At 43.6% G+C, this 13,954-nt stretch overlaps 1 protein-coding gene across 5 annotated transcripts in view; it reads right to left on the bottom strand.

Moving 5' to 3' along the window:
• Positions 1 to 408: 408 nt before the first annotated feature.
• Positions 409 to 13,954, bottom strand: part of GNG4 (G protein subunit gamma 4) — a 70,716-nt gene continuing 57,170 nt past the window's right edge. For all 5 annotated transcript variants that reach the window (XM_086679628.1, XM_086679625.1, XM_086679627.1 and 2 more), the window contains one exon: positions 409 to 822. In XM_086679628.1, the coding sequence (XP_086535754.1) occupies positions 694 to 822 (129 nt within the window). In that variant the 3' untranslated portion in view covers positions 409 to 693. The remainder of the gene's footprint in view (positions 823 to 13,954) is intronic.

Raw genomic sequence — 13,954 nt, 5'->3', positions numbered from 1 at the left:
AGGGGAGCCGGTGCCCCTGGCTGGCCCAGCTGGGGCACATTGACAGTTAAGCTTGCTGCAATATTCACCCGGTGTCCACATTCGTAGGAGGCCCACCTCCCAAGTGGCCCATGATAATCAGGGGGAAATGGGGACCTGCGTCCCCATCGGGGTTCGGGCCACACGGTCCCAGTGAGACACATATTAGGGAAACCCTTTGATGCTGTGGGTCATTTCCTTCCTAACAGGAGGACGGAAAAGCAGGGAACATAGAGCTGGTGGATGAAAAGAGAGGAACATTTACCCATGTGTTCTCGTTGGTCAAACTGCTCTCATTCGATAGTGAATTATTTGTGAAGGGGGGATTGCCAAGTACGGTTTTTCTTTTCAATAAATTATCTTATTCAATAAATACTGTAGTATTGAATGTACAATGTATTAGCTCGATGTATTCAAATACGGGAGTTGCTGTTTAGAAAGAAACGCAACCCTTAAACCCATACTTATTTGTTATTTGTTACAAAAACGTCGATTTTCTTTGCCGATGACGCAAATAACACGAGAAGGGCAAGAAGTAGTGAAATCGAACGCAGAGAAGAAAACCGATGAAGAGAGGCCGGGGACGGGGGTGACTGGAACCCCCAACGCTAAGAACATGCGGGCTCTACCCGGGAGTTTCCTGATGCACAAGGAGACGCTTCATAACGAACGGAGTCAGAGAATGGTACAAAAGAACTTCTTCTCTCGGAAGGGGTTTTCTGACGCAGGCACTGGTATGATGAGAGGGTCTTCGCGTACGTGGGCTTCGCAGTAGGCCAGGAGGTCCGCAGCTGCCTGGGAGACCTGCGGGGGACACAGCACAGGTGTCGGTTAGTGGCCAGCTCCCGTGGGTCCGGTGCAGAGGCGGCTGGGTGGACCAGGCCAAGGACAGGCCGTTCCCGACCCGGAGAGACGGGGTCTGTGCAAACCCAGAGGAGACCGGGTTTCAAATGTGCCTTTGGGGAAAGGGATGTGGCCCAGGGATGGCGGGTCAACCTCCAGAGAGGAAGGAGGAGCCAGCAGGGAAGGTCCAGACATCCCTGTTCTGTTCTCCACTGCGTGATGAGTGGAGTCCCCAGGCCGCTAGCTTCTCATTACTCTGCTAATCCACTTCTAGGCGGGTAAAGCCGAGTGCTGGCCCTGGGCAGGCCAGTGGGATTGTATTCAGTATTATTATTGTGAATTGTTTGATTGCAATTCCCCTCTCATGACCACGTAGTGAGTCAGTTCATATTCCTCAACAGAACACATGTTATTAGCATATTTTGTATCACACACATAAGTTATGTACTCTAAGTGCACTTTTCTTGTTTATTTATTTTTGAGAGAGAGAGAGGGAGAGCACGAGTGGGGGAGGGGTAGGTAGAGAGAGAGACACAGAGACAGACAGAGAGCGAGAGCATCCCAAGCAGGCCCCATGCATTCAGTGCAGAGCCAGACACGGGGCTCGAACTTATGAACCGTGAGATCACGACCTGAGCCAAAATCAAGACGCAGGATGCTTAACTGACTGAGCCACCCAGGTGCCCCTCTAAGCACACATTTTATTTTATCTTATTATCTTTTTATATATAATTTGTTGTCAAATTGGTTTCCATACAACACCCAGTGCTCATCCCCACAGATGCCCTCCTCAATGCCCATCACCCACTTTCCCCTCTCCCCCACCCCCCATCAACCCCTGAGAAATACTGTTCTCAGTATTTAAGAGTCTGTTATGGTTTGCCTCCTTCCCTCTCTGTAACTTTTTCTTTCCCCCTACCCACCACCCCCCCCCCGTCTTCTGTTAAGTTTCTCAAGATCCACATATGAGTGAAAACATATGTCTTTCTCTGCCTGACTTATTTCACTTACTGTAATACCCTCCAGTTCCATCCACGTTGCTGCAAATGGCCAGATTTCATTCTTTCTCATTGCCAAGTAGTATTCCATTGTGTATATAAACCACATCTTCTTTATCCGTTCGTCAGTTGATGGACATTTAGGCTCTTTCCATCATTTGGCTATTGTTGAAAGTGCTGCTATAAACATTGGGGTACAAATGCCCCTATGCATCAGCACTCCTGTGTCCCTTGGGTCAATTCCTAGCAGTTCTAAGCACACATTTTAACTCACAGCGGCCACTCCCCTGTGCAGGGAGTTGCTGTTGACCAGAATGCTCCCTGTCCTCCGTTCCTTCCACTCTTACCTGAAGCCCTGCTGACACGAGGCAGTTGCGCACTGAACTATCCCCCTCGTTCAAGCCCAGGGGTTTTCGAGGACGAGACAAGTGGGAGGCGGCAGAGGGCTGAGATACACTGGCTAACAGGAAGATGAAGTTCCCAGCTCATTTAACCCAAGGTCTGGGTCACGTGCTGGGCAGATGAACGGCCTGTGCATTAATGCCTCCTGCCAATTACGTGGTTCCGCCTGCAAGTGCTTATTATGGGCTACAGGCGGGGTAAGTATACAGCAGGCAGATGAGGTCCTTTCCGTACATTCAAGGTCTTAATCTTCCGTAGAATGTTAAAAACATTCCATAAATGAGTGAAAAAAATGTTTTAGAGCCTCCAGCGTATACAAGCCACATACATTCCCTACGGATTTTTAAAACTGACCTAGCTTCCAAATTTTTCCAGAAATTCTTCTTCTTTTTAAAAAACTGTTTATCTATTTTGAGAGAGACAGCGCAAGCAGGGGAGGGGCAGAGAGAGAGGGAGAGGATCCCAAGCAGGCTCCACGATGTCAGCACAGAGCCCAGTGCAGGGCTTGAACTCATGGAACGTGAGATCATGACCTGAGCTGAGATCGAGAGTAAGATGCTTAACCGACAGAGCCAACCTGGTGTCCCTTAAGTAATATTCTTAAAGCCACTTCACAGATGAGAAAACTGAGGCACAAGAGTTAAAAAACTTGCCCAAGGTCCCTTGGAGAGAAAGCCAGAATTTTTTTAAATATTTATTCATTTTTTGAGAGAGAGACACACACACACAGATCATGAGTGGGGGAGGGGCAGAGAGCGAGGAAGACACAGAATTGGAAGCAGGCTCCAGGCTCTGACGCAGGACTTGAACTCCCAAACCTTGAGATCACGACCTGAGCCGAAGTCAGACACTTAACTGACTGACTGAGCCAGCCAGGTGCCCCGAGAAAGCCAGAATTTGAAGCTAAGCTGTCTGGCCACAGAATTTTTATGCCACAGCAGCCCCCTGATTGATAATCAAACTGTAACTGCCAAGTGGACTGGAATGTTCCACTGGGCCAGCACACTCTCCCTGGAGACCAGCTATCTGGGAACCCACATGACCAAACAATTTATTTGCTTTGCTTCAGCATCTTCTCTATGAAACCTTGCCCCAGCTCCTGTGGGTTGAGCACTCCTACTCACTTTGGTTTGTGCTGCCTCATTTGAATCGATGTATGCTCAAACAAACGCTTGAAAACCTTGACCGTGCCTCCATTTACCTTTTAACGACACGATCCAGCTGGCCTGAAGCTAGCCTGCTAAATTATAATCACAGCCTCCTTCCCCTGGATCATACTTGTTCAGATGTTTGTCAACATCCTTCCTGGGCAAATGTGAATAGTCGAATTTCCAGAAAGCGACCGCAAGGGGGCGCCTCGCTGGGGGCTGCTGCATAGTTAACCAGTCTATCTGTCCAAGGCATTGGGGGAAGGGGCCCCACACATGTAACTTTGGAGGTACCAGCTTCCAGTTATAAACTAGTCACAGGGATGAAAAGTACAGCACAGAGAATACAAATAATATTTTAATAACACTGTATGGTGACAGATGATAATAACACTTATTGTGGTATTTTGCAATGTATAGAATTGTCGAATCCGTTCCATACCTGAAACTGATCTAACATTGTACGTCAGCTATAGTTCAGTTAAAAAAGTGAGGCTTTGTAGGACAGCTGGGTGAGGGAGAGATGGGGCTGGGCCGTGTTCCCGTCTCCTATCATTTTATCTGCTGCCACACAGCTCCTTGTCTACACCACCCTGACAACTAAGTTGTTTATGTCTGGCCTTGCTAGTTTTAAGCAGATCTAATCTAGGGATTTTTCTATCACCTCTAAAGGTGATATTGCACTTATTCCACAATGTTCCTTTCAGGAAAACAGGCTGTTCTTCGATTGCCTCCTTTTGCTGCTGTTGTTTTAGGATCACAAATGCACTTGCTGAGTTATAACTACACTCCTCCGGACAGCAGAGTCCTCTCTGGGCATCTGTACAACAGGAATGAATATGTAATGTAGCCTGTATTGGAGCTAAGTAGTAAGCGCCCACTTTCAGACCAGATGTGTGGATCTGGGTCGGTTCCATGTAATATTAATATCCTAGAAGCCCTCGTTTTGTTGAAACAACACTCTAAGAGAATGTTACAAGGGAAGAATCCAGGGAGGTTTCTACCTCAGCCATCAGCCCCCGTATTTCACACAGTGTCCAATGTTCCTTTATTCCTGTATAAACAAAGTATTTGGATAACCCTTGAGTTTGTTATGGGATCTCTGGAAAGATAAACATACGTAACGAGCATCTTAATGAGCCTTACACGTGAAAGGTGACATCCTGACACACAGCTTAATATCTAGGCATTAATTAACCCCAACCTGCTCATTAGGTTGAGCGGAAGGGTTTTCTTAATCAGTCCTAGGTTGATTTTTATAGCTGAAAGTTTCCTTCAACGCATATCAAGTATGGGCTGCAGCCATTGCCAAATTGCATAAAACATCTGCCATCTTTGAAACAAAAAAACCCCAAATGATTTGCTTTCAAAGAGAAAATTTTATTTGGGTTGGAAATTGAAAACTCCCTTGCTGTTTATGCTTTCTCGTCAAGCCTCACGTCTGCTTTACCTAAAGTCCTCTATTATAAAATGCCCAGAGCATCTCTGCCTCCTTCGTACCGAACTGTTATAAGACAACAGATGTTGAAAAGAATGGAATTTTACCATTGCATTTCAGAGTAAAAGAGGTGATTAAAACAGCCCAAGTTAGCACATAATCCTGTTAGTTGCACTATAATTACAAGCTTCAATGATGGGAGAAAATGTTGCAATTACTATAGTCAAATTCTTCGACAAGACAGATGACATAATTACTATTCTGCCTGTGACACCCACTGCATTTATCCTTTGCATCCAAAGCGGAGCACTCACACCTAGTTCTCAGCAGTCCTGGTCTATTTAACAATACTACTTGGAATCAATTTCAAGCCTCTTTGACTGGCTCTGCCTGTTCCTCCCTCCACCCCAAGGAAACAAAGCAGGATTAATTGTCGAGGGCACAGCCAGGTTGCAGCCCCCATGGAGCAACAGTATCTTTGACAAGGTCAAACTTGGTGCACACTCCCAATAGAAGAAATCATGTGCCTGTTTTCCCTAGTGGAACCCTTGGGACATTCTACACCTCACCTCTAAAGTCTGAACAAACACCGCAGGGTGAATCCTTGTGAATCTCGTCTTTCTTCTAATGTTGGGAAGTATTTGGGATCAACACACCGGTTCCCAAGCACACACTCAAGAAATTTCCATATTATGATGCTGTGAATGGAATGTCTGTGTCCTCCCCCACCCCAGTCCAAACGTGGAAGCCTCAATCTCAATGTAATTGTATTTAGAGGTGGGGCCTCTGGGAGGTAATTAGGTCATGAGGGTTGAACCCTTGTGAAGGGGAATTAGCACCCTTATAAGAAGAGACATGAGAGAGATCTCTCTCCATCTGCCATGTAAAGTCACAGCATGGAGGTGGCCATCTATAAACCAGGGACAGAACTCCCACCAGAACCTGACCATGCAGGCAGCCTGATCTCGGACTTCCCAGCTTGCAGAGCAGTGAGAAATGCATTTCTTTGTTTAAGCCACTGGGTCCATGGTGCTTTGTTATAGCAGCATGAGCTGGCTAACGTACTTGGCTTCCAGTGGCTTGTGTTGATCCATTTCATTACAGGCAACACTATCGCTGGGTCCTAGGCCACAGATATAGCAGCTAGTTGGGGATGGGTAAAGGTATACCTGGAGGACACCAGAGGGAGTAGAAGATGTATGTGTGAACACATGAACAATATAACAGAGAGGCCCTCCCTGAATTCTGAAGTCCAGTGTTCATAATATTGGATTAGCTGCTGTTTACTATTATCAGCATAAAGCTGTTTTTTTTTTTCCTCCACATGAAAAGTTGACTGTATATTGAGAGGTAAATCCAAGATGCTTGGATGAGAGTTTTGTTTTATTTTATTTTTAAAAATCTTTAATGTTTATTCAGTTTTGAGAGGGAGAGAGAGAGAGACAGAGCATGAGCAGGGGAAGGGCAGAGAGAAAGGGAGACACAGTATCCGAAGAAGGTTCCAGGCTCTAGGCTCTGAGCTGTCAGCACAGAGCCGGATGCGGGGCTCGAACTCCCGAGCCGTGAGATCATGACCTGAGCCAAAGTTGGACGCCTAACTGACTGAGCCACCCGGGCGCCCCTTGAAAGAGGTTGGTACACGTCCTATATGACTCCGACTGCCTCTCAGTTTTGACATATCCCGATTTTCCAGAAAGGAAACCATAATTCAACCATTGTGTGAGTTCACCACAAGAGTAATTTATTTGGTGATGGGAACCAGTGAGTCACTGAAGAGGTTTCTGTGACTTACTCAGAGGTGAAAGACGAATGTAACAAGTAGATTCTAGGCTCTAGGGATTCTAGAAAGCCAGTGGCATCTCTTCTAGAAAAAGGACTGGGTTGTGAGTCAAGAAACGACCTCTCTGACGGAGCTGCGCTCTGCACTAATGAGCTGTGTCATTCTGGGCAAGACAAACACCCTGGCACTCAGTTTTCACTCCTGTAAATGGGGATAGCATTACCTGCTGGCTTGTGACTCAGTGACAGAATGGATGCTGTTATACGCACAGTGGGCTCTTACTTCATTGGTCATCTGGCTACTTTCTGGGAGGGCACTGAGAAGCAGACATGAGGAGGTTTCTCCGAAATTGTTGGGGCGATTTGATACCCACAGTGCCCCGACCCTGAATCCTCTCCAACAGGAAGCGTCTTTTGTCTTTTTCAAAAGACACCTTTTGCCTTCTTGTTCTACTATTTAATGTTCTTCTCTTTGTTTTAAGTCAAAGATTTTCCTCCCTTGATCTGATGGCTGTTCTAGAGTTGCTCATTCACACCCCCCTCTTTGAATTGATTTCTAAATCTGACGGTAGAAAGTTACCGTGTAAGGCGGTCCGGGGGAGATCCGTGGATGTGTCTGGGAGAGGAGGAGACAGCAAAGGAAAGGCTCACAGCTGAATTGTTAAACTAGCAGAAAGTGGGGCAACGGAGGGGCACCACCAGGGTTCAGACGAGGCACACGGGAAAGGCAAAATTGGTAAGCACTGCCTTGACTTCTGGCTGGGTCAAAGGGCATCATTTATATTTATTTTCTTTTAGAAATGTCATTCTTTCAAACTTCACATCATTTATCATCTTAATCATATCCCTTCCCAGGACTTTCTCTGGACCCTGTGAATCAGCTGTCAGTGACCTATCAGAACACGATGGGCTCCCTGATTTTGCTCTTTTTCCATTTCCCACAGGGAACACTGTGATATTTGAGCCCCGCTCATCTTCTGTTTTAACAATGACTGGCTTTCGCTTTAGAATTTTCTCTTTTGGCTGTGGATAACTCAGCCGTATGTGTTTTATCTTGGGGAAAAAATGGAACCATAAAGAACATATTTTGTTCTTTTAAAAGAACTCACAAACCAGCAGCACTGTCATGACTCCTAGGAAGTTCTAGAAAAAAAAAAAAAATAAGGGTAAGACATGTGAAAGACGTGGGGCGCCTGGGTGGCTCAGTCGGTTAAGAGTCTGGCTTCAACTCATCACGATCCCGCAGTCAGTGAGTTCGAGCCCCCACGTCGGGCTCTGGGCTGACAGCTCAGAGCCTGGAGCTTGCTTCGGATTCTGTGTCACCCTCTCTTTCTGCCCCTCCCTAGCTCACGCTCTCTCTCAAAAATAAAGAAGCTTAAAAAAAAAAAAAAAAAGACATGTGAAATACTTACCTCTTAGAAGGACTATGAGGAAAAACTCTGGCTCAAATACAAATGTGGAGCAAGAGCCAAAAAGGCTGATTGCCCAACGGAAATGTCTCAGCAAGCCAAGCCTGGACACTTACTTACTATTCGGTTCTACTAAATAGCTCTGGATTATCCACACTGATGGGAGAAACCAGTAGAAAAGATAACCACAGCCTAATTTACACTTCAATTTGGGATATCATTTATAATTTTTATGCAGTGTGTTTACATGAAAATATGGCCCTATTTTGCATTTGGCTATTGGTGCCTAAGGGAATAAGGAGGAAGATACAGATTGTATACAAAATGAACAGCATGCATGCAATCACATTTGTTTAATTTAATTTACAGGAGTAAAAAGCAACCTCCTGGGTCAACACATAAGTTGCTTACGTTGATGGTGTGGTGGAGAGGACCTACGCAGAAAGAACAGAAAGGGTCTCCCTTTCCACTTACGGTCACGATGTGGTCACCTCCCATGGCACCCTCTGCCCCCTTCACATAGCATCATACCAAACCAATGGTAATAAATTCAGAGGAGGGAGTGTGTAACTGGGTCCTGGGGGTGTGGTAGCATCTCTGTGGAAGGGGTGATTCCTACCAAGAAATTTAATTTTGAAACCGCTTTATTATCTTTACAATAATAATCCTTATTTGCTCGTAAAATAACCCCCAAAAGTTCAAAGCTGGGAGCAAAAGTCAACCGCCACTTGGTGACAGCGCTCTGGTGAACATCTTTTTAGGTATCTTACTGTTCAGCCTTCACATGCAATTTCAGATGCTGTTCTGTAACATGCTATTTGTCACTCCGTACACACAGATGTCTGTCGTTGTTTATAATTAGAGTATAGTGTAGCATTGTCTCTATGTAACTTACTTAACCAGTCCCTACTGATGGACAGTCAAAAATTATAATTTGTTGACACTGTACATAGTGCTCTGATGAAACTCTTACTTCCCATCATTATTTGCGAGATTGTCTCTGGGTAAATTCCTAGAAGGGAGAATACTGGGTCAAGATAGACACAACGAACATTTTGATACATATTCCAAACTATCCTTCTGGAAGAGTGTTATCACTTTCCCCTCGACCATCGAAAGCCTCTGACTTCTTTGCTTCACAGCTGATGGATGACAATGGATTTCATCAAAGATTAAAAACATCGACAGTCTTACAATAATCAAGATATGGAAGCAACCCGAGTGTCCATCGATAGACAAGGGGATAAGGAAGATGTGGTATAGATAAGTATAGATACATACAAATGGCATATTGCTCAGCCAAATAAAAGGATGAGATCGTGCCATTTGTGACAACATGGATGGACTTAGCGGGCATTATGCTAAGAGAACTAAGTCAGTCTAAAAAAAGATGAACACCACAAGATTTCACTCCTATGTGGAACCTAAGTACACAAAAGAATAAACAAACAAAAACAATCACACCTATAAATATAAAGAACAAACTGATGGGTTACCAGAGGGGAAGGGGGGCAAAATGGGTGAAGGGAAGTGGGAAATATAGGCTTCCGGTTATGGAATGAATAAGTCCAGGGAATAAAAGGCATGGGGGAGGGAACATAGTTAATGATACTGTAACAGTACTGTGTGGTGACAGATGGTAGCTACATTTGTGTGAAATGACATCACATATAGAGAAACTGAGTCACCGTTTTGTACACCTGAAAGTAATGTAATATTGTGTGTTAACTATACCAAAAACAAAACAAAACAAAACAAAACCAGTCTGGGTCTCAGCGTTGCTTGTTTGTTTTTGAGTAGATCTCAGTGTTGTTTCGAGCGTGATTCTTATATTATTTAAGGAGGTAAATGTCTCTTCCTGTATTTGACCATGTTTATATTTCTCTATTTTAAACTACCCATTGGTGTTGTTCGTACAATTAAAGAAACAGAGGATATTTTATTTTCTTACTGACTTTCCAGAGAAATTTCAGAGAGGTTTAGAGAAATTAACCCTTTATTACTCAGGTAGCAGATGTTTTTCTTATTTTGTGAATTGGGGGTTTTTACCATCTCAAATTTTAAAAAATAAGGTCAAAGTTTCTAATTTATGGGGTGCCTGGGTGGCTCAGTTGGTTAAACATCCAACTCTTGGTTTTGGCTATGGTCATGATCTCATGGCTTCACGGGTTCGCACCCCACATTGGGCTCTGTGTCGATAGCACAGAGCCTGCTTGGAATTCTCCCTCTCCCTCTCTCTGCCCTTCACCCACTCACGTTCGCTCTCTCAAAAATAAATAAATAAACTTAAAAGAAACCACTTTTACTTTAGGAACCACTTTTGTGGTATGTTTGGCCTTCTCAGATGTTTATAAAAGCATTTGCTCCTATTTTCCTAGTACTTTGTTATATTTTTAAAAAATTTTTTTAAATGCTTATTTACTTTTGAGAGAGAAAGAGACAGAGACAGAGCATGAATAGGGGAGGGGCAGAGAGAGGAAGACACAGAATCTGAAGCAGGCTCCAGGCTCTGAGCTGTCAGCACAGAGCTGGACGCGGGGCTCGACCTCATGAACTACAAGATCATGACCTGAGCCAAAGTCGGACGCTCAACCAACAGAGCCACCCAGGCCCCCCTATATTTGTTATATTTAAGTGTTTGATCAAAGTTAAGGAATGAATTGTGTCTAGTGAAATTCATATTTTGAAGCCATCAACCCTAATACGACTATTTGGAGATAAGTTCTTCAGGGACCTAATTAAGGTTATATGAGGTCATAAGGGGGGGGGTCCCTAATCTGATAGGACTGCGTCTGTTTAAAAGAATAACAGACACCAGAAAGTTCTCTCTTCCCCTGAGCACAGAGGGAAGGCCATGTGAAGACACAATGCGAAGGCAGCTGTCTGCAAGTCAAGGACAGAGGCCTTGACATCAACCCTACTGGCAGCTTGATCTTGGACTTTGAACCTTCAGAACTGTGAGAAGATAAATTTCTGTTGTTTAAGCCACACAGTCTGTGGTATTGATTTGAGATACCATCTGGATCCTTTTCCAAATTCCCAGTACACTTGGATCTATTTAGGACTTCCTATTATGTTCTGTTGATCTATCTAATCATAAATCTTTAAGTGTTCTGATTTTATTTTATTTAAAAAAAAATTTTTTTTTCAACGTTTATTTATTTTTGGGACAGAGAGAGACAGAGCATGAACGGGGGAGGGGCAGAGAGAGAGGGAGACACAGAATCGGAAACAGGCTCCAGGCTCCGAGCCATCAGCCCAGAGCCCGACGCGGGGCTCGAACTCACGGACCGCGAGATCGTGACCTGGCTGAAGTCGGACGCTTAACTGACTGTGCCACCCAGGCGCCCCTAAGTGTTCTGATTTTAAAATAAATTCTAATACCTGGCAGGAAAAATTCTACGTATGTTCCTCCTTGCACATATATACTTAAAAAATATTCCTGGATGCTCTCACCATTTATTCATCTAATTGAACTTTAGAATAGTTTTCAGTTTGCTTCCTCCAAAAACAGAAATAGAATTTTGATTAGATTTGTGTTGAATTTATGTTAATTTACAGAGAACAGACATTTCTACAATATAGACTCTGCCTGTTCAAGAACAAGAACACTTTCCTTTAATCAAATTGTCTTACCTTCCTGTTTTCAAGTCTTATGCCCTTTTATGTTTTGAGTGTTTGTTAAAAATATATATGTCTTGGGGCGCCTGGGTGGCGCAGTCGGTTAAGCGTCCGACTTCAGCCAGGTCACGATCTCACGGTCCGTGAGTTCGAGCCCCGCGTCGGGCTCTGGGCTGATGGCTCAGGGCCTGGAGCCTGTTTCCGATTCTGTGTCTCCCTCTCTCTCTGCCCCTCCCCCGTCATGCTCTGTCTCTCTCTGTCCCAAAAATAAATAAACGTTGAAAAAAAATATATATATATATGTCTTACGGATTTACATATGGCATTCTCAAAATCAATTTCGCTAAGAGATAGTTTATTTTTATTTATTTATTTTTTAAAGTTTATTTATTTTGAGAGAGAGAACAAGCAGGGGAGGGGCAGAGGGAGAGAGGGACAGAGGATCTGAAGAGGGCTCTATGCTGACCACAGAGAGCCTGACGTGGGGCTCAAACTCATGAACCACAAGATCACAACCTGAGCTTAAATTGGACACTTAACCTACGGAGCCACCCAGGTGCCCCAAGAGACAGTCTGAAAAGGTTCCTGAGGCTGACATTTATTTCATACTATGGCCACCACTTTATGGCCCTATGGTCAAAGAATGTGGTATAACCATTTTTACTTTTTAGAATGTAGTGGTGCTTAGAGAAAAGTGTTCTTAATGTTTTCTGGATAAAGATCTACACCCTATCATCTATCTGTCTACCTATCTATCAGATCAACCTAATTAATTTTATTATTAATATATGATTACCTCTCTTTTGTCTAATTGATCCGCCATGGACTAGGAAAGACACACTATACTCTTACACAACTTGTTCATCTTTCTTGACATTTCTTCAAATTTTGCTTTGTATATTTTTGATATAATTGGATCGTATGGTAAGACTATGTTTAGCTTTGTAAGAAACTGCCTTCTAAAGTGGCTGTCCTCTTTTGCATTACCATCCATATCCTTGTCAGCATTTGTTACTGTTATTTTTCTAAATTTTACTCATTCTAATAGTTGTGTAATGGTATACCAATGTTATTTTAATTTGTCGTTCTCTAGTGACACATGATATGGAGGATTTTTTCAGATGCGCCTTTGCCATCTGTATATCTTCTTTGGTGAGGTGTGTGTTCAGATCTTTGGTCTTTTTTCTTTTTTTCAACGGGGTGGTTTGTTTTCTCACTGTTGAGTTTTAAGAGGTCTTTGTATATTTTGAATACCAGTCCTTTATCAGATATGTGTTCTGCAAAGATTTTCTCCCAGTCTGTGGCTTGTCTTCTCATCCTTTCCACAGAGTCTTTGACAGAGAAGCTCTTAATTTGAATGCTGTCCATCTCAGCAATTCTTTCTTTTGTAGATTTTGCTTTTGGTGTTATAGCTAGAAACGAATTGCCAGACCCAAGGTCATCTAGATTTTCTCCTGTGCTGTCCTTTAGAAGTTTTCTAGTTCTGCTTTCAGTTTGGGTCTATGATTGATTTTGAGCTCATTTTTGTGAAAGGTGTAAGGTCTGTGTCTTGATTTAGTATTTTCCATGGGGTTGTCTAGTTATTCCAGCAGCATTTGTTGAAGAAACTATCCTTTCTCCATTGTATTGCTTTTGCCTTTTTAGAGATCAGTTGACTATATTTATGTGAGCCTGTTTCTGGCCTGTCTATTCAATTTCACTGATCTATTTGTCTATTCTTCTGTTGATATCACACTGTCTTGATCGCTGCAGCTTTATAGTAGGTCTTGAAATTGGGTAGTGTCAGCCTTCCATCTTTCTCTTCTCTCTGTCTCTTTTTAATGTTTATTTATTTATTTTGAGCAAGACAGATAGAGCAAGAGTGGGGGAGGGGTAGAGAAAAAGGGAAACAGAGAATCCCAAGCAGGCTCTGTGCTGACAGCGGGGCTTGGACCCACAAACCACGAGATCATGACCTGAGCCGTAATTAAGAGTAAGATGCTCAGCCAACTGAGCCACCCAGGTGCCCCTCTTCTCTTTCAATATCGTGTTGGCTATTCTGTTTTATTATTATTATTTTTTAATTTAAAGTTTATTTACTTATTTTTGAGAGAGAGAGAGCGAGCGAGCATGGGAGCAGGGGAGGGACAGAGAGAGAGAGACGGAGAGAGATAATCCCAAGTAGGCTCCATGCTGTCAGTGCAGAGCCCAACATGGGGCTTGAACTCCTGAACCTTGAGATCCTGACCTGAGCCAAAATCAAGAGTTGGATGCTCAACCAACTGAGCCACTCAGATGCCCCTCCATATAAACTTTAGA

The sequence above is a fragment of the Puma concolor genome, chromosome D2 (genome assembly GCF_028749965.1).
Source record: "Puma concolor isolate L17-30 chromosome D2, mPumCon1.1.hap2, whole genome shotgun sequence".
NCBI lineage: Eukaryota > Metazoa > Chordata > Mammalia > Carnivora > Felidae > Puma > Puma concolor.
Note: the sequence above shows the minus strand (reverse complement) of the source record. Positions and strands in the feature narration are given on the sequence as shown.